The following is a 23,473-nucleotide window of genomic DNA, read 5'->3' as shown; positions in this document are numbered from 1 at the left end:
AAAGTTTAATACTATGTATGTGCTAATACTCTCCAAATTAATATAATAGCTAATTGCTAAATAATAGATAATCTCTTTGGAGAATGTGAAATATTATCAACTTTATGTAATTGAAGCTCTGTTAGTATCTCTTCATATGGAATGTAGCATATCACTCAGATACAAAACTTGAATGTTTAGGGTAGTTTAGTTCATATGCAAACTTATTTATAGATACAGCAGGATTGTTATAGCATTATATTGTATGCAGAAATAACCAGGTTATATGCAGAAGATGTTAAGCATGCAAACTTTCCAGTAGTAACGTATATGTAGAAGATTGATTTGTTAGTTTATACAGTCTTTGGAATAATATGATATTAGCGTTATTACGGCAATAACTTTATGTAAAGTACGATACCCATGACTTCATGACCAGCGTGTACTTGTGGAGTCTTTGCTAGCTGGCGAATAAGTTGTCCTGAGAAGCAGAGTTGTATCCGACAAGAGAGAGGAGCTGCGACACTGACTCCCGGAGTGCTGATGACGTCAGACGCTGAACTACTGCGGACACGCTGTATGTCAGTTAGCGTTGCTGAACAAAGAATGGTGTCCTGTAATTGAAAAGAACTTTGCAGATTGAAGGTTAGCAAACACTTGATGAAATAGAGAGAGCTTCTTGAAAGTTATGTTCACTCCTCATGCGAATCAAATTACCAAGCACAGTTGAATTAGAGAGGAGGGCTTATAAAGGCATAACGGTCATGTGATATTATGTTTAAAGGGACAGTCAAACGTGGAAATCATGAAGTATAGAGAGAGAGAATTACTGTGATATGACAGGAACAGGGTCTAGGTTTTTACTCAAATCTGTTTGTGGTTCCCAAAAAAGAGGAAACTTTTTGACCCATTTTAGATCTGAAGTGTCTCAACAAGTTTCTCAGGGTATCGTCCTTCAAAATGGAAACCATTCGTTTCATTCTTCCTTTGGTCCAAGAGGGTCAGTTCATAACAACCATAGACCTGAATGAAGGATGCATATTTTAATGTTTCCCTCCACAGAAATCATCACAAGTTCCTGAGATTTGCCTTTCTAGACAAACTCTCTCAGTTTGTGGCTCTTCCGTTTTGGCCTTGCCACAGCTCCCAGAATTTTCTCTTGGCAGTGATCAGGTCTCGGGGAATTGCAGTGGTGCCCTATCTGGACGACATATTTGGTTCAGGCGCCATCTTTTCAACAAGCAAACTCTCATGCAGAGATCTTGTTGTCTTTTCTACATTCCCACGGATGGAAAGTGAATCTGGAAAAGAGTTCCCTTGTTCCAGCTACAAGGGTGGTTTTTTAGGAACCATAATAGATTCCCTATCTATGAAAACTTATCTGACAGAGGTCAGAAAATCCATGATTCTTGCCTCTCTGTTCAGTCTACTGTTTGGCCGTCAGTAGCTCAATGTATGGAGGTAATTGGTCTGATGGTCACTTCCATGCATTGCTCGATTACATTTGAGAGCTCTGCAGTTATGCATGCTCAGTCAATGGAACGGAGACCATTCAGATCTCAAAGGATAGATCTAGGCCAGTCGACAAGAGACTCTCCCGTGGTGGCTTGTTCAGGAGCATTTGCCCTCAGGGCACATGCTTCCGGAGACCTTCCTGGGTGATAGTGACCACGGACGCCAGCCTGCTAAGCTGTGGAGCAATCTGGGACTTGTTAAAGGCTAAGGGACTATGGACTCGGAGGAGTCTACTTTTCCAATAATCATCTTGGAGTTGAGAGCGATTTACAGTGCTCTGATGGCTTGGCCTCAATTGTCCTTATCTCGGTTTATCAGGTTCCAGTCGGACAACATCACCTCAGTGGCTTACATCAACCACCAGGGAGGAACTCGGAGTTCCTTAGCCATGAAGGAGGTGGCTCGGATTATTCAGTTGGCGGAGACTCACAATTGTTGTCTTTCTGCCATCCACATACTGGGAAGCGTATTTCCTGAGCAGACAGACATATCCCAGGGAGTGGGCTCTCCATCTGGAGGTGTTCTCCAGGTTAACCCTCAAGTGGAGTGCCGGAGTTGGATCTGATGGTGTCTCGGCACAACGCCAAGCTTCCAAGGTACGGTTCAAGGTCAAGAGATCCTCAGGCCGCTCTGATAGATGCTCTAGCGGTTCCTTGGGTTTTCGGTCTTGCATACCTGTTTTTTCCATTTGCGCTCCTTCCACGAGACATTGCTCGTATCAAACAGGAGAGAGCGTTGGTAATTCTAATAGCTCCTGCATGGCCTCACAGGATCTGGTATGCAGACCTAGTAAAGATGTCATCTCTGCCACCTCTGGGTTTGCCACCTCTGGGTTTGTTTCTCATGAAGGCGCAAGGGTCAAAAGGCTACCACTACTTCTCTTTCCCTTTGGTTGAAAATAATAATTTGTTTTGCTTATGAGACTGCTGGTCAGCAGCCTCCTGAGAGTATTACAGCTCATTCTACTAGGGCTATCTCCTCTTCTTGGGCTTTCAAAAATGAAGCTTCTATGGAACAAATTTGCAAGGCTGCAACTTGGTCCTTTCTGCATACTTTTTCTAAATTTTACAAATGTGATACTTTTGCCTCGGCTGAGGCCTCTTTTGTGAGAGAGGTTCTTCAAGGGGTGGTGCCTTCTGTTTAGGTCTGCCTGTCATGTTCTCCCTCCCTATTGATTCCGTGTTCTCTAGCTTGGGTAATGGTTCCCACTAGTAATTGGAATGTTGTTGTGGACTCTCCATATCTTAGGAAAGAAAACAAAATTTATGCTTACCTGATAAATTTCTTTTTTTCCGGATATTAAGAGTCCACGACCCCACACTTAATTAAGACAGTTATTTTTTAATAAACCTCAGGCACCTCTACACATTTGTGTTATTCCTTTTTCCATTTCCCTTCGGTCGAATGACTGGGGATTATGGGTAGGGGAGTGACACTTAACAGCTTTGCTGTGGTGATCTTTGCCTCCTCCTGCTGGCCAGGAGTGATATTCCCACTAGTAATTGGAATGACGTTGTGGACTCTACATATCCGGAAAGAAAGAAATTTATCAGTTAAGCATAAATTTTGTTATTGCTGTTCAAGAAGGTGTGAAGGATTTTGCGCCTAATATTAAGGACCCTTTACAATTTGCGGTGTCAGAGGTAGTAAGCGTTACACCAAGCACATTACTACTGACTCTTCCAGGGACATTACTCCAGCACAGACTGCTAGGGAGTCTCAGGATTTTTATTCGGCCTCTGATGGCGAGATATTCTCTGAAGACTGACCTCAACCCCTTTGAACACTTTTGGTAGAATTGTAACGCTGATTGCAAGCCAAACTTTCTCATCCAACATCAATGCCTGAACTCACAATCACTCATTATGGTGAATGGGCACAAATTCTCACTAACACTCCAGAATTTTGTGCAAAGGCTTCCCAGAGGAGTAGCAGGTGGTATAGGCACAAAGGGGGGGGGGGTTGTTGGAATGGGATTTCCAGCACGCTCATATAGGTGTGAAGGTCAGGTGTCCACATACTTTTGGCTATAGTGTGTGTATGTGGATAGATAGAGAAACGTATATCTATCCTTAGATAGATATATATATATATATATATATATATATATATATATATATATATATATATATATATATATATACTCCCTTAGTAATCTCTCACCTTATTGGTAAACCATTGTGATATTGTTCCACCACTGTGTATGTATCTCTTTATTTCTCTAAACTCTATTTTGACTACTTATATTTGCATTTTGGTGCTAGGCATTGCAGGCCCCAGCTTGCCATGAGAACATGGTGAAAGTGGGGGGTTACATCCTTGGCGAGTTTGGAAATCTCATTGCAGGAGACCCCAGATCCAGGTATGACCAGCAGATGTTTATTTAAAGGGATACTAAATCCACATTATTTTTCTTTCATGGTTCATAATAGAGCATGCAATTTTAAACAACTTTCTCATTTACTCCTATTATCTATGCTTCTTTATTCTCTTGCTATCTTTATTTAAAAAAGAAGAATGTGAAGCTTAGGAGCCAGCCCATGTTAGGTTCAACACTCTGGATAGTGTTTGCTTATTGGTGGCTACATTTAGCAAACCAATAAGCAAGCATAACCCAGGTTCTGAACCAAAAATGAGCCGGCTCCTATGTTTTACATTCTTGCTTTTTAAATAAAGATAGCAAAAGAACGAATGAAAATTGATAATAGGAGTAAATTAGAAATTTGCATGCTCTATCTGAATCATTAAATAAAAAAATTGGGGTTAGTATCCCTTTAAAGGGACAGTCTAGTCCAAAACAAACTTTCATTATTCAGATAGGGCATGTCATTTTAAACAATTTTCAAATTTAAATCTATCACCAATTTTGCTTTGTTCTTTTGGTATTCTTAGTTGAAAGCTAAACCTAGGAGGTTCTTATGCTAATTTCTAAGCCCTTGAAGGCCGCCTCTTCTCTCAGGGCATTTTGACAGTTTTTCACCACTAGAGGGTGTTAGTTCATGTGTTTCATATAGATAACACTGTAATACTGATTGGCTAAAATGCAGTTTACAGAGGCTAAGAAACACAATCACTAAGGTAAAAAGTGTATTAATATAACTGTGTTGGTTATGCAAAACTAGGGAATGGGTAATAAAGAGATTATCTATCTTTTAAGACAAAGAAATTATCTGGTGTAGACTGTCCCTTTAAGATTATGGTAAAATACTCAACATTATAGTTTAAATTAATTATTTTTTCTTTTTTTAATAAAAAAAAGGCAGCTGACCACTTTGAACAAATTATAGGGACATCAAACATTAATTACATGCTAGCGTGAATGATTTCTATAAAGGAAAGATAAGTCTGGAGTCTACTCTTCCACTTCTAGCAGGTTTTTGGAAAGCCTTACTTTTCAAGTTACAGAAAATTACAATTTTCAATTTACAATTTACAAAATTACAAATCAATTACAGAAAAAGGGAACACAATTATTATTGTAAAGTTTGTTTATACGTCACATAATGTAAACATTTTATATTACAATGTGTTTAATGGCCCTAAAGAGATCTATTTACGATAAAAAATGTGTGCACATTATTATTTTGTGAAGATTCTTGTTTATTTGTACCGTACCCCATGCCTTCTACAAGTGACATATAGCGTTATAATTACTGAAAGTACCAGTTGTTCTTCCAATATTATCCCCTAGATTATTTTGGTCACAGTTTTTAGGATTTTAGTTGACATGGTCTAAGTAGCTTATTTTTGTTTCTTTACTTTCACCACAGTCCTCTAGTACAGTTCAACCTGCTGCACTCCAAGTTCCATCTATGCAGTGTATCTACAAGAGCCCTCCTACTCTCCACCTATATCAAATTCATCAACCTCTTCCCTGAGACGAAACCCACTATCCAAGATGTGCTTCGTTCCGACAGCCAGATCAGAAATGCCGACGTGGAGTTGCAGCAGCGAGCTGTTGAGTATCTGAAACTCAGCTCTATCGCCAGTACTGACGTCCTTGTAAGTACACTCATGCCTTTTTTATTTTGTTCCGGGTTTTGCTTTTTAATTAAACGTTAAATAGTTTAGACCTGCCATAAACCAATATGTTACCACAAAATGCTATTACGTTTATTAGTAGTAAAACATTTCAGGCTAACTAGATATAAGTTAAATTGTGCACAAAAGGACGTCTGTTATAGGATAAAATCCCATAAAAAGTACATTAATCTGTACTTGTCATATTATCCTTTTTGCATGAAATTCTTTATCTTTTTGTAACAGGCGACAGTTCTAGAAGAAATGCCCCCGTTCCCTGAGCGAGAATCCTCAATCCTTGCCAAACTAAAGAAAAAGAAAGGACCTGGTGCAGTTAATGAGCTGGAGGAAGGAAAAAAAGACCAGAACTCTGAAATTAATGGTGGCGTAGAACCTACACCCAGTACTGCGGTAAAATATAGGAACTTCTCTCTGTTAAAAGAACATTGTACTAAAAATAAAACTTATGAAAGAGCAGCAATTTAAGAATATTTTTTGTTTTTGCATAAAAGGGTTAAATAAGGTGTTTTAAACTGAAAATAGCAGGAATGCAACTAGTAGTGTATTTTCAATGCTTTCTAAAGAACAGGGAGAAATCATGCAGTTGTGTTGTTGAAGGACAAGCCTTCATAATTCTGACAAGAAAAAAAGGTAGATTTATTCACCACAATAATATAAAAAAAAAATGTAAATGTTAGTACGTAAAAGTGAGTGCTTTCTTCTGTTATGTGTGATCAGTCCACGGGTCATCATTACTTCTGGGATATAACTCCTCCCCAACAGGAAATGCAAGAGGATTCACCCAGCAGAGCTGCATATAGCTCCTCCCCTCTACGTCAGTCCCAGTCATTCTCTTGCACCCAACGACTAGATAGGATGTGTGAGAGGACTATGGTGATTATACTTAGTTTTTATGACTTCAATCAAAAGTTTGTTATTTTACAATAGCACCGGAGCGTGTTATTACTTCTCTGGCAGAGTTTGAGGAAGAATCTACCAGAGTTTTTTACTATGATTTTAACCGGAGTAGTTAAGATCATATTGCTGTTCTCGGCCATCTGAGGGAGGTAAAAGCTTCAGATCAGGGGACAGCGGGCAGATGAATCTGCATTGAGGTATGTTGCAGTTTTTATTTTCTGAATGGAATTGATGAGAAAATCCTGCCATACCGTTATAATGACATGTATGTATACACTTCAGTATTCCGGGGATGGTATTTCACCGGAACTACTCTGTTAAAAGTCACTAATCCTTTTAATAAGTATTTATCATGTTAAACGTTTTTGCTGGAATGTAGAATCGTTTACATTTCTGAGGTACTGAGTGAATAAATATTTGGGCATTATTTTCCACTTGGCAGTTGTTTGGTTTTAATTGTGACAGTTTCGTTTCTCTTCACTGCTGTGTGTGAGGGGGAGGGGCCGTTTTTGGCGCTCTTTGCTACGCATCAAAAAATTCAAGTCAGTTACTCTTATATTTCCTGCATGATCCGGTTCATCTCTGACAGATCTCAGGGGTCTTCAAACTTCTTTGGAGGGAGGTAGATTCTCTCAGCAGAGCTGTGAGAATTTTATATTGACTGTGAATAAAAACGTTGCTCTGTAATTTTTATGTCAAATTTAATTATTGTTATTTTACTAATGGGAACAAACCTTTACTAAAAGTTGTGTTGTTTTAAAGTTTGATGCTATAACTGTTTTTCAGTTCATTATTTCAACTGTCATTTAATCGTTTAGTACCTCTTTGAGGCACAGTACGTTTTTGCTAAAAAAGATTATAACCAAGTTGCAAGTTTATTGCTAGTGTGTTAAACATGTCTGACTCAGAGGAAGATATCTGTGTCATTTGTTCCAATGCCAAGGTGGAGCCCAATAGAAATTTATGTACTAACTGTATTGATGCTACTTTAAATAAAAGTCAATCTGTACAATGTGAACAAATTTCACCAAACAGCGAGGGGAGAGTTATGCCGACTAACTCGCCTCACGCGGCAGTACCTGCATCTCCCGCCCGGGAGGTGCGTGATATTATGGCGCCTAGTACATCTGGGCGGCCATTACAGATAACATTACAAGATATGGCTACTGTTATGACTGAAGTTTTGTCTAAATTACCAGAACTAAGAGACAAGCGTGATCACTCTGGGGTGAGAACAGAGTGCGCTGACAATACTAGGGCCATGTCTGATACTGCGTCACAGCTTGCAGAGCATGAGGACGGAGAGCTTCATTCTGTGGGTGACGGTTCTGATCCAAACAGATTGGATTCAGATATTTCAAATTTTAAATTTAAATTGGAGAACCTCCGTGTATTACTAGGGGAGGTCTTAGCAGCTCTCAATGATTGTAACACCGTTGCAATACCAGAGAAACTGTGTAGGTTGGATAAATACTTTGCGGTACCGGCGAGTACTGACGTTTTTCCTATACCTAAGAGACTAACTGAAATTGTTACTAAGGAGTGGGATAGACCCGGTGTGCCGTTCTCACCCCCTCCAATATTTAGAAAGATGTTTCCAATAGACGCCACCACTCGGGACTTATGGCAAACGGTCCCTAAGGTGGAGGGAGCAGTTTCTACTTTAGCTAAGCGTACCACTATCCCGGTGGAGGATAGCTGTGCCTTTTCAGATCCAATGGATAAAAAATTAGAGGGTTACCTTAAGAAAATGTTTGTTCAACAAGGTTTTATATTGCAACCCCTTGCATGTATCGCGCCGATTACGGCTGCGGCAGCATTTTGGATTGAGTCTCTGGAAGAGAACCTTAGTTCATCTACGCTAGACGACATTACGGACAGGCTTAGAGTCCTTAAACTAGCTAATTCATTCATTTCGGAGGCCGTAGTACATTTAACCAAACTTACGGCTAAGAACTCAGGATTCGCCATACAGGCACGTAGGGCGCTGTGGCTAAAATCCTGGTCAGCTGATGTTACTTCTAAGTCCAAATTACTTAATATACCTTTCAAGGGGCAGTCTTTATTTGGGCCCGGTTTGAAAGAAATTATCGCTGACATTACAGGAGGTAAGGGCCACGCCCTACCTCAAGACAAAGCCAAAGCTAAGGCTAGACAGTCTAATTTTCGTTCCTTTCAGAATTTCAAAACAGGAGCAGCATCAACCTCCACTGCACCAAAACAGGAGGGAGCTGTGGCTCGTTACAGGCAAGGCTGGAAGCCTAACCAGTCCTGGAACAAGAGCAAGCAGGCCAGGAAACCTGCTGCTGCCCCAAAGACAGCATGAACCGAGAGCCCCCGATCCGGGATCGGATCTAGTGGGGGGCAGACTTTCTCTCTTCGCCCAGGCCTGGGCAAGAGATGTTCAGGATCCCTGGGCGCTAGAGATCATATCTCAGGGATACCTTCTAGACTTCAAATTATCTCCCCCAAGAGGGAGATTTCATCTGTCAAGGTTGTCAACAAACCAGATAAAGAAAGAAGCGTTTCTACGCTGTGTACAAGATCTGTTATTAATGGGAGTGATCCATCCGGTTCCGCGGTCGGAACAAGGACAAGGGTTCTACTCAAACCTGTTTGTGGTTCCCAAAAAAGAGGGAACTTTCAGGCCAATCTTAGATTTAAAGATTCTAAACAAATTCCTAAGAGTTCCATCGTTCAAAATGGAAACTATTCGGACAATCTTACCCATGATCCAAAAGGGTCAGTACATGACCACAGTGGATTTAAAAGATGCTTACCTTCACCGGTATCTAAGGTTTGCCTTCTTAGACAGGCACTACCAGTTTGTAGCTCTTCCATTCGGATTGGCTACGGCTCCAAGAATCTTCACAAAGGTTCTGGGTGCCCTTCTGGCGGTACTAAGACCGCGAGGGATTTCGGTAGCTCCGTACCTAGACGACATTCTAATACAAGCTTCAAGCTTTCAAACTGCCAAGTCTCATACAGAGTTAGTTCTGGCATTTCTAAGGTCGCATGGATGGAAAGTGAACGAAAAGAAGAGTTCTCTTTTTCCTCTCACAAGAGTTCCATTCTTGGGGACTCTTATAGATTCTGTAGAAATGAAGATTTACCTGACAGAAGACAGGTTAACAAAGCTTCAAAATGCATGCCGTGTCCTTCATTCCATTCAACACCCGTCAGTAGCTCAATGCATGGAGGTGATCGGCTTAATGGTAGCAGCAATGGACATAGTACCTTTTGCACGCCTACACCTCAGACCGCTGCAATTGTGAATGCTAAGTCAGTGGAATGGGGATTACTCAGATTTGTCCCCTACTCTGAATCTGAATCAAGAGACCAGAAATTCTCTTCTATGGTGGCTTTATCGGCCACACCTGTCCAGGGGGATGCCATTCAGCAGGCCAGACTGGACAATTGTAACAACAGACGCCAGCCTACTAGGTTGGGGCGCTGTCTGGAATTCTCTGAAGGCTCAGGGACTATGGAATCAGGAGGAGAGTCTCCTTCCAATAAACATCCTGGAATTGAGAGCAGTTCTCAATGCCCTTTTGGCTTGGCCCCAATTAACAACTCGGGGGTTCATCAGGTTTCAGTCGGACAACATCACGACTGTAGCTTACATCAACCATCAGGGAGGGACAAGAAGCTCCCTAGCAATGATGGAAGTATCAAAGATAATTCGCTGGGCAGAGTCTCACTCTTGCCACCTATCAGCAATCCACATCCCGGGAGTGGAGAACTGGGAGGCGGATTTCTTGAGTCGCCAGACTTTTCATCCGGGGGAGTGGGAACTTCATCCGGAGGTCTTTGCCCAAATACTTCGACGTTGGGGCAAACCAGAGATAGATCTCATGGCGTCTCGCCAGAACGCCAAACTTCCTCTCTACGGGTCCAGATCCAGGGATCCGGGAGCGGTTCTGATAGATGCTTTGACAGCACCTTGGAACTTCGGGATGGCTTATGTGTTTCCACCCTTCCCGCTGCTTCCTCGATTGATTGCCAAAATCAAACAGGAGAGAGCATCAGTGATTCTAATAGCGCCTGCATGGCCACGCAGGACTTGGTATGCAGATCTAGTGGACATGTCATCCTGTCCGCCTTGGTCTCTACCTCTAAGACAGGACCTTCTGATACAGGGTCCATTCAAACATCAAAATCTAACTTCTCTGAAGCTGACTGCTTGGAAATTGAACGCTTGATTTTATCAAAACGTGGTTTTTCTGAGTCGGTTATTGATACCCTGATACAGGCTAGGAAGCCTGTTACCAGAAGTATTTACCATAAAATATGGCGTAAATACCTATACTGGTGCGAATCCAGAGGTTACTCCTGGAGTAAGGTTAGGATCGCTAGGATATTGTCCTTTCTACAAGAAGGTTTAGAAAAGGGTCTATCAGCTAGTTCATTAAAGGGACAGATTTCAGCTCTGTCCATCTTGTTACACAGGCGTCTGTCAGAAAATCCAGACGTCCAGGCCTTTTGTCAGGCTTTAGCTAGGATCAAGCCTGTGTTTAAAGCTGTTGCTCCGCCATGGAGTTTAAACTTAGTTCTTAACGTTTTACAGGGTGTTCCGTTTGAACCCCTTCATTCCATTGATATAAAATTGTTATCTTGGAAAGTTCTGTTTTTAATGGCTATTTCCTCGGCTCGAAGAGTCTCTGAGTTATCAGCCTTACATTGTGATTCTCCTTATCTGATTTTTCACTCAGACAAGGTAGTTCTGCGTACTAAACCTGGGTTCTTACCTAAGGTAGTCACTAACAGGAATATCAATCAAGAGATTGTTGTTCCATCCTTGTGTCCAAATCCTTCTTCAAAGAAGGAACGTCTTCTACACAATCTGGATGTAGTTCGTGCCCTCAAGTTCTACTTGCAGGCAACTAAAGATTTTCGCCAAACTTCTTCCCTGTTTGTCGTTTATTCTGGACAGAGGAGAGGTCAAAAAGCTTCTGCTACCTCTCTCTCTTTTTGGCTTCGTAGCATAATACGTTTAGCCTATGAGACTGCTGGACAGCAGCCTCCTGAAAGAATTACAGCTCACTCCACTAGAGCTGTGGCTTCCACTTGGGCCTTTAAGAATGAGGCCTCTGTTGAACAGATTTGCAAGGCTGCAACTTGGTCTTCGCTTCATACTTTTTCCAAATTTTACAAATTTGACACTTTTGCTTCTTCGGAGGCTATTTTTGGGAGAAAGGTTCTTCAGGCAGTGGTTCCTTCTGTATAATGAGCCTGCCTATCCCTCCCGTCATCCGTGTACTTTTGCTTTGGTATTGGTATCCCAGAAGTAATGATGACCCGTGGACTGATCACACATAACAGAAGAAAACATAATTTATGCTTACCTGATAAATTCCTTTCTTCTGTTGTGTGATCAGTCCACGGCCCGCCCTGTTTTAAGGCAGGTAAATATCTTTTAAATTATACTCCAGTCACCACTTCACCCTTGGTTACTCCTTTCTCGTTGATTCTTGGTCGAATGACTGGGACTGACGTAGAGGGGAGGAGCTATATGCAGCTCTGCTGGGTGAATCCTCTTGCATTTCCTGTTGGGGAGGAGTTATATCCCAGAAGTAATGATGACCCGTGGACTGATCACACAACAGAAGAAAGGAATTTATCAGGTAAGCATAAATTATGTTTTTACTTTTAGTATGCTTTTAAATTATATATATATATATATTTATATGTATCTATATATGTGTGTGATATATATATATATTTATATGTATATATATATATATATATATATATATATATGTGTGTATGTATATTTATATGTATATATATATATAATGTGTGTGTGTATATATCTATATATATCTATATATATATCTATATATCCATTTATCAAGACCGCTGCTTCTTAACCTGTCCGCCACATAAAAGGTGGTGGATTGAAATCATCTTGATCTGATCTTTATGATTGACTGCAGTCTGGCCGTCAGTGAGCAGGCGGTGGCAATGCAGAAGCATTTTGCATGTAGCGATGTTCATTATTTTTTTTATATAAATAATTATCAGCAATGTATTGCTAAAGATCTGCACAAAAATCGACATTTGATAAGAATGCAGGTATAAGAGCTGTTAACGCTGACTTTTTTATGGATTGTTTGTGCACCTTTTACCTCTTGTTCCTAAAATATTTAGCTACATCCCCAAATTTTATAATTTAGGACCACCCCTTAATGTACATATTCTATAAAAACGATGCCGTTTTGTTGCTGATTCCACTTTTGTTAAAATGATGTACTGTGGGATTTGGTGTCCATTTTGGATTAGATACTACTTTTGTTAAAGGAGAGTATAAGTGGTGTATAAAACAGAAATACTTCTTATGGTAGTTGAAATGCAATGCTTTTTAGTTATCATTAATATGTGCCTTTATGCTAGCCTGGAATCTGTGCTTGACTGCTCTAGAAAATAAACGAGTTTTAAATTAATTTGATCCATTTCTTTACAGTCCACGCCATCACCATCAGCTGACCTTCTTGGTTTTAAAGCAGCCCCTGTGACTGGATCAGCTGCACCAAGTTCCGGCAACCTGTTGGTCGATGTTTTTTCAGACACGCCTTCTTCCACAGTCTCTGTAGCGCCCGGTGCTGAAGATAACTTTTTAAGGTATTAATGATAATAAAAGTATCATGTCTACAGAGTCCACTGCTGAACAAGTGCCTCCAGAAACAAACAACTTCCAGGGATGCATATTGGTTGAGAGCAATATTATATTTTTTTTATAGTAAGCAAAATGCCACATTTAGAGTCGACACATTTAGGAACAGTAGAGTCGATGTGTGTTTTGGCTTCGGTTTTACAAATATTTTTTATTTAAATCCCTGTTATGCATATGCCTGACCTAATACATTTAAAAAAAAAAAAAAAAAAAACAGATTCATGAGATTGTGTGAGGCTGCACCTTAATAACCAGCTGCAACAATGCAGTTCCTGAAACTCTTCACATGGGATTTGATTTTTACACAATGACTGAAATTAAGCTGTGTGTGTTTGCTTTTGTTTTTGTGATTTCTGTTTACTGTCTAATTGCATGTAGGTATCTTTCTTCGTCTTTGTTTTCTACTTTGCTGTCTTGCTGCTGGTGGGATTGTTTCTTGTCTTTGTCTGTCTTGCTGTGCCTGCCTGTGATTGGATGATACTCAGTGACGTGGACCCGCCCTCAGAGAGTCCTGCATCTCTCTTGGTCGATGCAGCCCAGCCTTCAGAGTAAGGGCTGATTTAGTATCATTTCATGCAAATCAGGGTATGGGTTGGGGTACTTTTATGTGATTCAGCAAACATCTACTGCTTTATTTTACTGTCCTTGCAACATTTGTTTTTTTGTAGTGCTTTGTACTAAAGTATTGAAAAGAATGTGCATTGCTTTGGTAAAACAACTTTGCTCTGAACTTGCCATTCTCCAAAGCTAATTAGATGAATAAATACTCTCTCTGTAACCTTTGTTTTTGAAGTACTTTTTTTTTTATTTGTTAAAGGGATAGTATGGTCAAAATTAAACTTTAATGATTCGGATAGAGCATGCAATTTTAAGCAACTTTTTAATTTACTCCTATTATTAATTTTTCTTCATTCTCTTGGTACCTTTATTTGAAAAAGCAAGAATGTAAACTTAGGAGATGGCCCATTTTTGGTTTAGCACCTGGGTAGGGTTTGCCGATTGGTGTCTAAATGAACCAATCGGCAAGTGCTACCCAGGTGCTGAACCAAAGATGGGCCAGCTTCTAAGCTTACATTCAAATAAAGTTACCAAGAGAACAAATTAAAAATTGATAATAGAAATAAATTAGAAAGTTGATTAAATTTGCATGCTCTGAGTCATGAAAGTTTAATTTTGACTAGACTATGACTTTAAGAAGCATCCAAATGTTTTGATTTTTTTTTTATATACATAATACATAAATATATATATATATATATATACTAAGCACTGTATAGCAAAAGATCTGCATAAGAATACAAATATATAAAGATTCAATAATGTCATGGTTAGCAAAACTTTAATTACGTTTCTTGCAGTTTAGAGACATAGGGGGATATTTATCAAAGGTCTGGCGGACCTGATCCGATAGTGCGGATCAGGTCCGCCAGACCTCGCTGAATGCGGAGAGCAATACGCTCTCCATATTCAGCATTGCACCAGCAGCTCTTGTGAGCTGCTGGTACAACGCCGCCCCATGCAGATTCGCGGCCAGCAAGGGGGTGTCAATCAACTTGATCATACTCGATTGGGTTGATTTTCGGCGATGTCTATCCACCTGCTCAGAGCAGGTGGACAGGTTATGGAGCAGGCTCGCCAGAAACACAGGCCCTCAAGCTCCTTCCGGAGCTTGATAAATGGGCCCCTTACACTTTAAAAAGTTTTTTGACTGTTTATCTCCTTTCATGCAATCACTGAATAAAGTTGCAGGGTTAGAGTTATTAATCTGAAAAATACACATTTCATAGGTAAATTACTGCAAAAGCAAGTAAGGAAATACAGTGAGTTTTTTTGCTTTTCTTCAATACATAATTGCACATTTTATTTGGAATTCAGTTTTGTTTTTAATGTCCCTCATAGGGTAATATTCTCTTTTTTCATACGGTGGGCATAGATTGGCTTGTTTACATTTACAGGCTTTCATTAGCTAGAGATTGTAAGCTGTTCTGCTTTTCTCTGACTGGGGACACTTGCTTCTAATCAGTGTTGCATGCCTAATTTCTGAGTCTTTAAGACTTGGTGTTCTAACTCACTCTATTCATAATCCTAACAGTTTAATTTTTATTTTTTCCCCCTTTTGGTTTCTTCATTGCTACTCTTGTCCACCTTTTCCATTTTTGGTTTGCCTCTTTACTCTTAGCTCTGGTACTGCTGTTTCCGAGGATCCTGCTTTGCCTATTGCTGAGGCTGATGACCTCCTAAACAAGTAAGAGATGCTTATGTATTCCTGCACGTTCTTCAGACAAAATATGTGTTCATTTAAGGATTTCCTAGCATTTATATCTAGTCCTATAGCGCTGTATGATTAGTCTGTGTACGTGTAAAAAGCATGCATTTGTTTTGTCACTCTTACTGATCATGCACATGTTTTGTGTTAGTTGTTTTGTTGTTGCTCTTGCTCAATAGAGATGGTGCATTGTTCTGATGTTATTTTACAAAAGACAGCTTATGTTAATTTGTTCAGCTATTTCATTAGTTGTTTTTTTCCAGAGTTTTTACTCAAATTATAATATGCTTAAAGGAATAGTCGTCTAGTCAAAATTACACTTGCATGATTCAGATAGAGACCCAAATTTTAAGCAACTTTCTAATGTACTCCTATTATAGATTTTTCTTTGTTCTCTTGCTATCTTTATTTAAATGTAAGCTTAGAAGCTGGTCCATTTTTGGTTCAGGACCTGGGTAGCGCTTGCTGATTGGTGGCTACATTTAGACACCAATCAGAAAGTGCTACCCGGGTACTGAAACAAAAATGGGCTGACCCCTATGCTTACATTCTTGCTTTTTTCAAATAAAGATGCCAAGAGAACAAAGAAAAATTGATAATAGGAGTAAATTAGAAAGTTGCTTAAAATTGCATGCTCTATCTGAATCATGAAAGTTTAATTCTGCCTATACTATTCCTTATAATTAATCATATGTTACAAACCGCTATCTTTCTTAAAATCAATCTAAGCATCAAGGCTGATTGTATCTGTGTTCTTTGAAACTGAATATGGTGCATGTTTACCGCAGTTTGCTTAGTTCAATTGACAAACTTTAATGAATGGTTATAATTCAACATTTTTATGTGAATCTATCAAATATAAATGTGGTGGTGTTTTTCTAAATTGTTCAAAGAATACATTTAAAATTATTTATATTTATTACTCAACCTTAAAAAAAAAATGCTTTTTTACAATTTGTATTTGAAATTTATTGGAACATAAGTATCAACAAAACAGAGATGCAAAATGCACTCAAATTTGATTATCATTTTATCATATTTATACATCAGTTTAAGAATCATTTACGCTAATTTATCTATTTCCATCTAATACGAGGAGAGTCCATAGCTTCATTCATTACTTGTGGGAATACAGAACCTGGCCACCAGGTGGAGGCAAAGACACTCCAGCCAAAGGCTTAAGTACCTCCCCCACTCCCCTCATCCCCCAGTCATTCTTTGCCTTTTGTCACAGGAGGATGGCAGAGAAGTGTCGGAAGATTTCGGAGTAGTCTCTTAGGAAGGGTAGTACTCTTCGGAATGGGACTAGAGTTCTAAGTAGTCTTGTCAGCCTCTTAGTGAGACCATTAATGAATGTTAGTGTCTGGAGATGGAGGGAAAGTCTTTCTGCGAAACCATCCAGACTCATATTAACAGCTCCTTAAGCAATCAGTGTTGACGAGTTTCACTGCCTGCTTTCTTTACTCAAGTCCATGTCAGGAGCGATGCTACACACTGTCAAACTTGAGAGGCCGTTTTCCTGTTCCACGGCGTTGATTCTGGTAAGATTGTTTCATTTCTTATCTTTGTAATGAAAACGCAAGAAGACATGGTCACAATGTGGCTCCTTTATCTGTATAGAATCAAGGGTTAATATCTCCGGAAGGTGATTGTTGAACGGAGGGGGGATGTATACATGATTAATTGTTTTTTATTGTGTCTCTTGCTGCGACATATGTGAGATGTCTGGCAATGTGGAACAGTCAGGTTTTTCCTTCCTTGATTACTGCGCAGCCTGTTTAGTTGGCGCGCTTTTTTCATGGCTCCGCACTTTACTCCATGTGACTGGGTGTGGCCTCTTCCTCTTACTTTTCCTGACCGTCGGTTGCAGGAGACGATAATGAGTTTCTTTGTGGGCCTGGGTCACAGGAGGTGGTGGAAGTATAAAGGTGCCATTTAATCTTTCTGTAGTCCTTACTAAAGCGCAGCTAAGGAGGACTCTGATATGTTAGAGGGTATTCCCTCTTTACCTAAATCTAATGCCTGTGTTTATTGTGAGGAGGTTTCGCTATACCAGCCTGCTCAACTATGTTCCACATGCCTAAATAGAATAGTGATATCTAAAAGAAATAAAATGTTTAGTACCACTGAGCCGTCGACCCCTGAGGGGTCTCCGTCCCGTGAGGTGCATTCCCTACATTCATCTCCGATTACACATGCAGCTTCCCAGTGCACTTCTAATCCTCCTGCGGGAGGGGCCACATTACCGCCTGATTTTGCTGAGCCAGCCCATTTTCGGTTCAGCACCATGGATAACGCTTGCTTATTGGTGGATACAGTTAGCAAACCAATAAGCAAGCATAATACAGGTTCTCAACCAAAAATGGGCTGGCTCTTAAGCTTTACATGCCTGCTTTTTAAACGAAGAAAGCAAGAGAACGAAGAAAAAATAATAGAAGTAAATTAAAAATTTGCTTAAAATTGCATGTTCTATCTGAATCATTAAAGAAAAAAATTGGGTTTAGTTTCCCTTTAAGCTTTTTGTTAAAGGAAGTGTTAGCGACTCTTGAGATTCCGGAACCAAAGTTACCGGAGGAACCTTCTATTCCTAAGCTTGATAAAGTTTTGAGGACAGGGTGGTGCCCCAGACTTTTCCCGGTTCCCGTAAAGATGGTGAATATTATTAAGAATGAATGGGAGAGACTTGGATCGTCTTTCTTCCCTTCTTCGTTTAAAATATTGTTCCCTGTTCCAGATTCTCAGGTGCAGATTCCTCTTGTCAAATCTCTCATCAAATCCAGAAAAAACTGTTTGCTTTTCTAGAGTATGTGAGGGATCTCTCCTCTCTAGGAGTAATTGTACCGGTACCTCTAGCAGAAAGGGGTCTAGGGTACTATTCAATCCGTTTCGTGGTACCATAGAAGGAGGGCACGTTTCGCCTGATTCTAGACCTAAAGTGCTTAAGCAAGTTTCTGTCATTCCATCGTTCAAAATGGAAACGATAAAGTCTATACTGCACCTAGTTCTAGAGGGTCAGTTTATGACTACGATAGATTTGAAGGACGCTTACCTTCATGTGCCAATCCACAAGGATCACTTCAGGTTCTTAAGGTTCGCCTTTCTGGATCAGCACTTCCAGTTTGTATGTCTTCCGTTCGGACTGGCTACTGCTCCAATAATCTTCACAAAGGTTCTGGGAGCTCTGCTCGCGGTGGCAAGATCCAGAGGGATAGCAGTATCTCCTTATCTGTACAACATTCTGGTTCAGGCTCCATCCTACCAGTTGGCAGAGGACCATTCAAGAACTATTCTCCTTCAATCTCATGGATGGAAGGTAAACTCAGGAAAGAGTTCTCTGGTTCCCAGTACCAGAGTGGAGTTCCTGGGCACAGTAATAGACTCGATTGCCATGAAGATATTCCTCACAGACAAGAGACGTTGCAAGATTGTCTCCAGCTGTCTGGCCCTTCTATCCTCCTCAAGGCCATCAGTGGCCCGGTGCATGGAGGTAATTGGGCTTATGGTATCCACTATAGATGTCATTCCATTCGCCAGATTCCATCTCCGACCTCTTCAGCTGTGCATGCTGAGGCAGTGGAACGGCTATCGTTCGGATCTGTCCCAACTGATCTCTCTGGACAACGGTTCAAGGGAGTCTCTCTCTTGGTGGCTCTGTCCAGAACTGCTGTCCCCGGAGACATCCTTCCTCAGACCATCTTGGGAGATTGTGACTACAGACGCGAGTCTCTCAGGTTGGGGAATGGTTTGGGGTGCTAGGAAGACACAGGGCAGGTGGAATCGGAAGGAGTCTCTTCTCCCGATCAAGATCCTGGAACTTCGGGCAATCTTCAACGCTCTGGAGGCTTGGCCCTTCCTGGGTTCGTCCAAGTTCATCAGATTCCAGTTGGACAACATTAACTTGGTGGCTTACATCAACCACCAGGGGGGGGAACGAGAAGCTCCCTAGCCATGAGAGAAGTATCTCGGATCCTGGAGTGTGCGGGGGCCACGAATGCTCGCTATCAGTGATCCACATCCCGAATGTGGACAACTGGGAAGCAGACTTTCTAAGCAGACAATCATTTCATCCAGGGGAATGGTCTCTTCACCCCGAAGTGTTTGCAGAGATTTGCAATAGTTGGGGGACTCCGGAGATAGATCTCTTGGCATCCAGACTCATCTGCAAGCTGCCCAAATGCGATTCGAGATCCAGGGATCCCCAGGCAGAACTGATAGATGCCTTAGCAGTGCCTTGCGGATTCAACCTAGTGTACATACAGGTATTTCCACCATTACCACTTCTACCTCGTGTAGTGGAATGCATCAAACAGGAGCAGGCGTCAACTATTCTGATTGCTCCATCGTGGCCACGGAGGACGTGGTTTGCGGATCTATTGGGGATATCATCCTCCCCTCCATGGAGGTTGCTTTGTCGCAGGGATCTGTTGGTACAGGGTCCCTTTGTGCATCAAAATCTAGATTCTCTGAGGCTGACTGCGAGATTGAACCCTTGGTCTTAGCCAGAAGAGGATTTTCTGAGAGGGTGATTGATACTCTCATTTAAGCCAGAAAGCCGGTTACCCATCGCATCTATCATAAGGTGTGGAGGACCTACTTACTCTGGTGTGAATCTCGTGGATATTCCTGGCATAGGGTCAGGGTATCCATATGTCTTTCCTTCCTCCAGGACGGTCTGGAGATGGGACTTGCTGCCAGTTCCTTTAAGGGGACAGATTTCGGCTCCATCTGTGCTGTTACATAAGAAGCTCGCTGAGCTACCTGATATTCAGTCTTTTGTTCAGGCTCTGTCCAGGATCAGGCCTGTGTTTAGACATTCTGCTCCTCCTTGGATTTTGATATTGGTCATGAAGGTTTTGCAGGGGCCTCCGTTCGAGCCTATGCATTCTCTTTACATTAAGACTCTGTCTTGGTTCTTTTTTCTACTGGCCATTGCTTCGGCATGCAGAGTGTCTGAATTAGCGGCTTTGCATTGTGAGCCTCCTTACCTGGTTTTCCATGCAGATAAGGCTGTCCGCACTGGACTGGGTTTTCTCCCTAAGGTTGTGTCTAATCGCAACATTAATCAGAAAATTGTGGTTCCTTCCCTGTCCTAAACCACCTTCTTTGAAGGGAACGGTTACTTTATAATTTGGATGTGGTTCGAGCCTTGAAATTCTATCTTCAAGCAACGAAGGATTTCAGACAAACTTAAGCTTTGTGTCTTGTCTATTCGGGGGAAGTGCAAGGGGCAGAAGGCTTCTTCTACTTTCCTATTCTTTTGGCTGTGGAGCTTGATTCGTATGAGTCAGTGGGACATACGCCTCCTCAGAGGATTACGTCTCATTCTACTAGAGCTGTGGCTTCTTCTTGGGCCTTTAAGAATGAGGTCTCTATGGAGCAGATGTGTAAGGCGGCTACCTGGTCATCCTTACATACTTTTACAAAGTTTTACAAATTTGACGTTTTTGCTACAGCTGAAGCTGTTTTTAAGGGAGAGGTTTTGCAGGATGTGGTACCCTCAGAATAGGGTCCGCCTCCTTTTTACCCTCCCGTTTTTCATTCAGTGTCCTCTAGAGTTTGGGTATTTGTTTCCCACAAGTAATGAATGAAGCCGTGGACTCTCCTCATATTAGATGGAAAACATAAATTATGCTTACCTGATTATTTCATTTCCATCGTTACGAGGAGAGTCCACGGCTCCTGCCCGGTTCTCTGTTGGGCGGACCTAAATTTATTTTGTTTTTTTCTTCTGGCACCTTTTATACCCTGATATTTCTCCTACTGTTCCTTGTTCCCTCGACAGAATGACTGGGGGATGAGGGGAGTGGGGGAGGTATTTAAGCCTTTGGCTGGGGTGTCTTTGCCTCTGCCTGGTGGCCAGGTTATGTATTACCACAAGTAATGAATGAAGCCGTGGACTCTCCTTGTAACAATGGAAATGAAATTATCAGGTTAGCATAATTTTATCTTTTTACATATTATTTGATAGCTGCATGCAAATTTGACGATTGCTTGGATTGTGTGTTTAAAGGGACTTTAAACACTACTTTTGCATTTGGATCCTTCGTGAGGATCCAACTACAGAAACAGCCGGCCTCTTGTGCCGTTCGGCTCTTTTTTTTTTTTCCTCTCACAAAAATAAATCCTGCTCCAAAAAGAGCCGAACAGCCACCTACTTCCGTATATCTACTTTTCATACACATCTCTCTGATTATGATTGCTGCCATTTGGGAACCTAGGTTTTACAGTAGGTATTTTCACATGTGCAGTAATACTCCATCAAACACATCTGCACTGGAATGCAGTAAAGCTAGATTTGAACATGGTGGCACCAATGACTCGAGGGAGACGGGGAATAACCTCAATACTATTCTTTAAAAATATATTGTTTAATGTCTCTTTTTATTGTTGAACATTTCAGCCATTAAACGTTTCTTTGGTCCTAGGTTTGTGTGTAAGAACAATGGAGTCCTGTTTGAGAACCAGCTTTTGCAAATTGGGGTTAAGTCGGAATTCCGCCAAAATTTGGGTAAGACTGAAAAATTAGAAGATGTAAATAAAGTTTCCTTTATATATTAAATAGACTTTTTGTTTAATGATTAGCTCATTAGCAGGACCAGCCTTTTTAATGCTTATTAATTTCACACTTTATTTTGTCTCTGCTGCAGGACGCATGTATCTGTTTTATGGGAACAAAACTTCAGTCCAATTCCATAGCTTTACGTCAACTGTTTCATATCCGGGAGACTTGCAGAATCATATCCTTTGTTGTGTGCTGCTATTGGGGTACATTTAAGGGACAGTCTAAACAAAATTAAACTTTCATGATTCAGATAGGGCATGCAATTTCAAGCAACTTTCCAATTTACTTTTATCATCAAATTTGCTTTGTTCTTATGGTATTCTTTGTTGAAAGCTAAACCTAGGTAGGCTCATATGCCAATTCCTAAGCCGTTGAAGATCGCCTCCACCAGCGGCAACACTGCACTATTATGGCCTCCCGAAACCACGCTATGAAATTATCAAGTACCATAGAAAGACTGACATACAGGGTACTTAGTTGGTCCTTAAGTGGTTAAGATTTATAACCATTTCAGTCTGCTTGAAAAACAGGTTTTCAAATCATTTTTAAAACACTTTTCACTGAGACCCTCCCCAAACCATATTCCATTTCTTCAGAAAGCACTTTTACTGTCCATTTTTACAAGGAAAATTAAGATTACACAATATATAGGGCTAATAGTAAGCAAGCACTAAACATCCAAACAAAACAAGTAAAAATCTTAACTGTGTAGAGCAATATGGAACAACAAGGTATTTTGGATGCGCATTGATATTTCTCTCAGAGAATACTCAGTCTAAAAATGCAATGCTACTATATTAAAATTTAATATATAAGCTTATACTGGTGTGTTTAGAATTCAGTGTTATTTATACCAACATTATTCAATCAAATCATGTTAAAAAAACACAGGAATATAATTAATGGAAATCTTTACTTGTATAATTCATAAAAAAAAATACAACAAACAATAAATAACAAATGACACCTTTTTCTAGTTCATAACATTTAAATACACCTAAAACAGTTAATAACAATTAATCTAAAAAGTGGTCTTCATAGTTATATTCTAAAAACGGATCAGTTTAAACTTTATAGTAATCCTCTTAATAACAATTTGTTACAATTTTCAGTGTTTGATCTGAGTATGCATTGCAATTGTATTAACTTTGTAAAAGATTGATACACTCCTTAATGATACCAAGAAATATATGCCTTTTAGCAGTTATTCAGCTGCTACTAGTAGTAGCTATCAAAGTCAATGCTTTTGAAATACTGCCCGGGACTTATTACTATTTCTCAAGCTAGTGATCCAGAAAAAGTTAGGTAGATTTGTTACACAATGTCTTTATGTTAGAGACAGATGTTCTGTTAAGTTAGCCTTTACCGGTAAAAGCCGTTTGTTCTCATCCAGAACCCTCCAGTTGTGTACCTTGTGTATTGTTTGGTACGTCCTTGAGCCCTGATAAACACACCCTCTTCTCTCCTTGGTCCGGTGTAAGTTTCGTTCCCTGCTCAATAGATTCGGCAGACTCTGCCCTGCAGCCTCTGACCTGGGAAG

The 23,473-nt window shown here is 40.5% G+C and overlaps 1 protein-coding gene across 2 annotated transcripts in view; it reads left to right on the top strand.

The window, feature by feature from the left end:
• The window catches only part of LOC128638698 (AP-2 complex subunit alpha-1), a 112,230-nt gene that overhangs the window by 44,192 nt on the left and 44,565 nt on the right, over positions 1–23,473 (top strand). Inside the window, exons 12-18 of one of the 2 annotated variants that reach the window (XM_053690819.1) lie at positions 3,759–3,856; positions 5,265–5,496; positions 5,761–5,925; positions 12,896–13,053; positions 15,285–15,350; positions 21,797–21,879; positions 22,019–22,109. In XM_053690819.1, coding sequence (XP_053546794.1) covers positions 3,759–3,856; positions 5,265–5,496; positions 5,761–5,925; positions 12,896–13,053; positions 15,285–15,350; positions 21,797–21,879; positions 22,019–22,109 — 893 coding nt within the window. The remainder of the gene's footprint in view (positions 1–3,758; positions 3,857–5,264; positions 5,497–5,760; positions 5,926–12,895; positions 13,054–15,284; positions 15,351–21,796; positions 21,880–22,018; positions 22,110–23,473) is intronic. The other variant, XM_053690820.1, reaches the window with a different exon arrangement.

This window comes from Bombina bombina, chromosome 8 (assembly GCF_027579735.1).
Source record: "Bombina bombina isolate aBomBom1 chromosome 8, aBomBom1.pri, whole genome shotgun sequence".
NCBI lineage: Eukaryota > Metazoa > Chordata > Amphibia > Anura > Bombinatoridae > Bombina > Bombina bombina.
The sequence above is the reverse complement of the archived record's forward strand: the minus strand, read 5'-3'. Positions and strand labels throughout refer to the sequence as shown.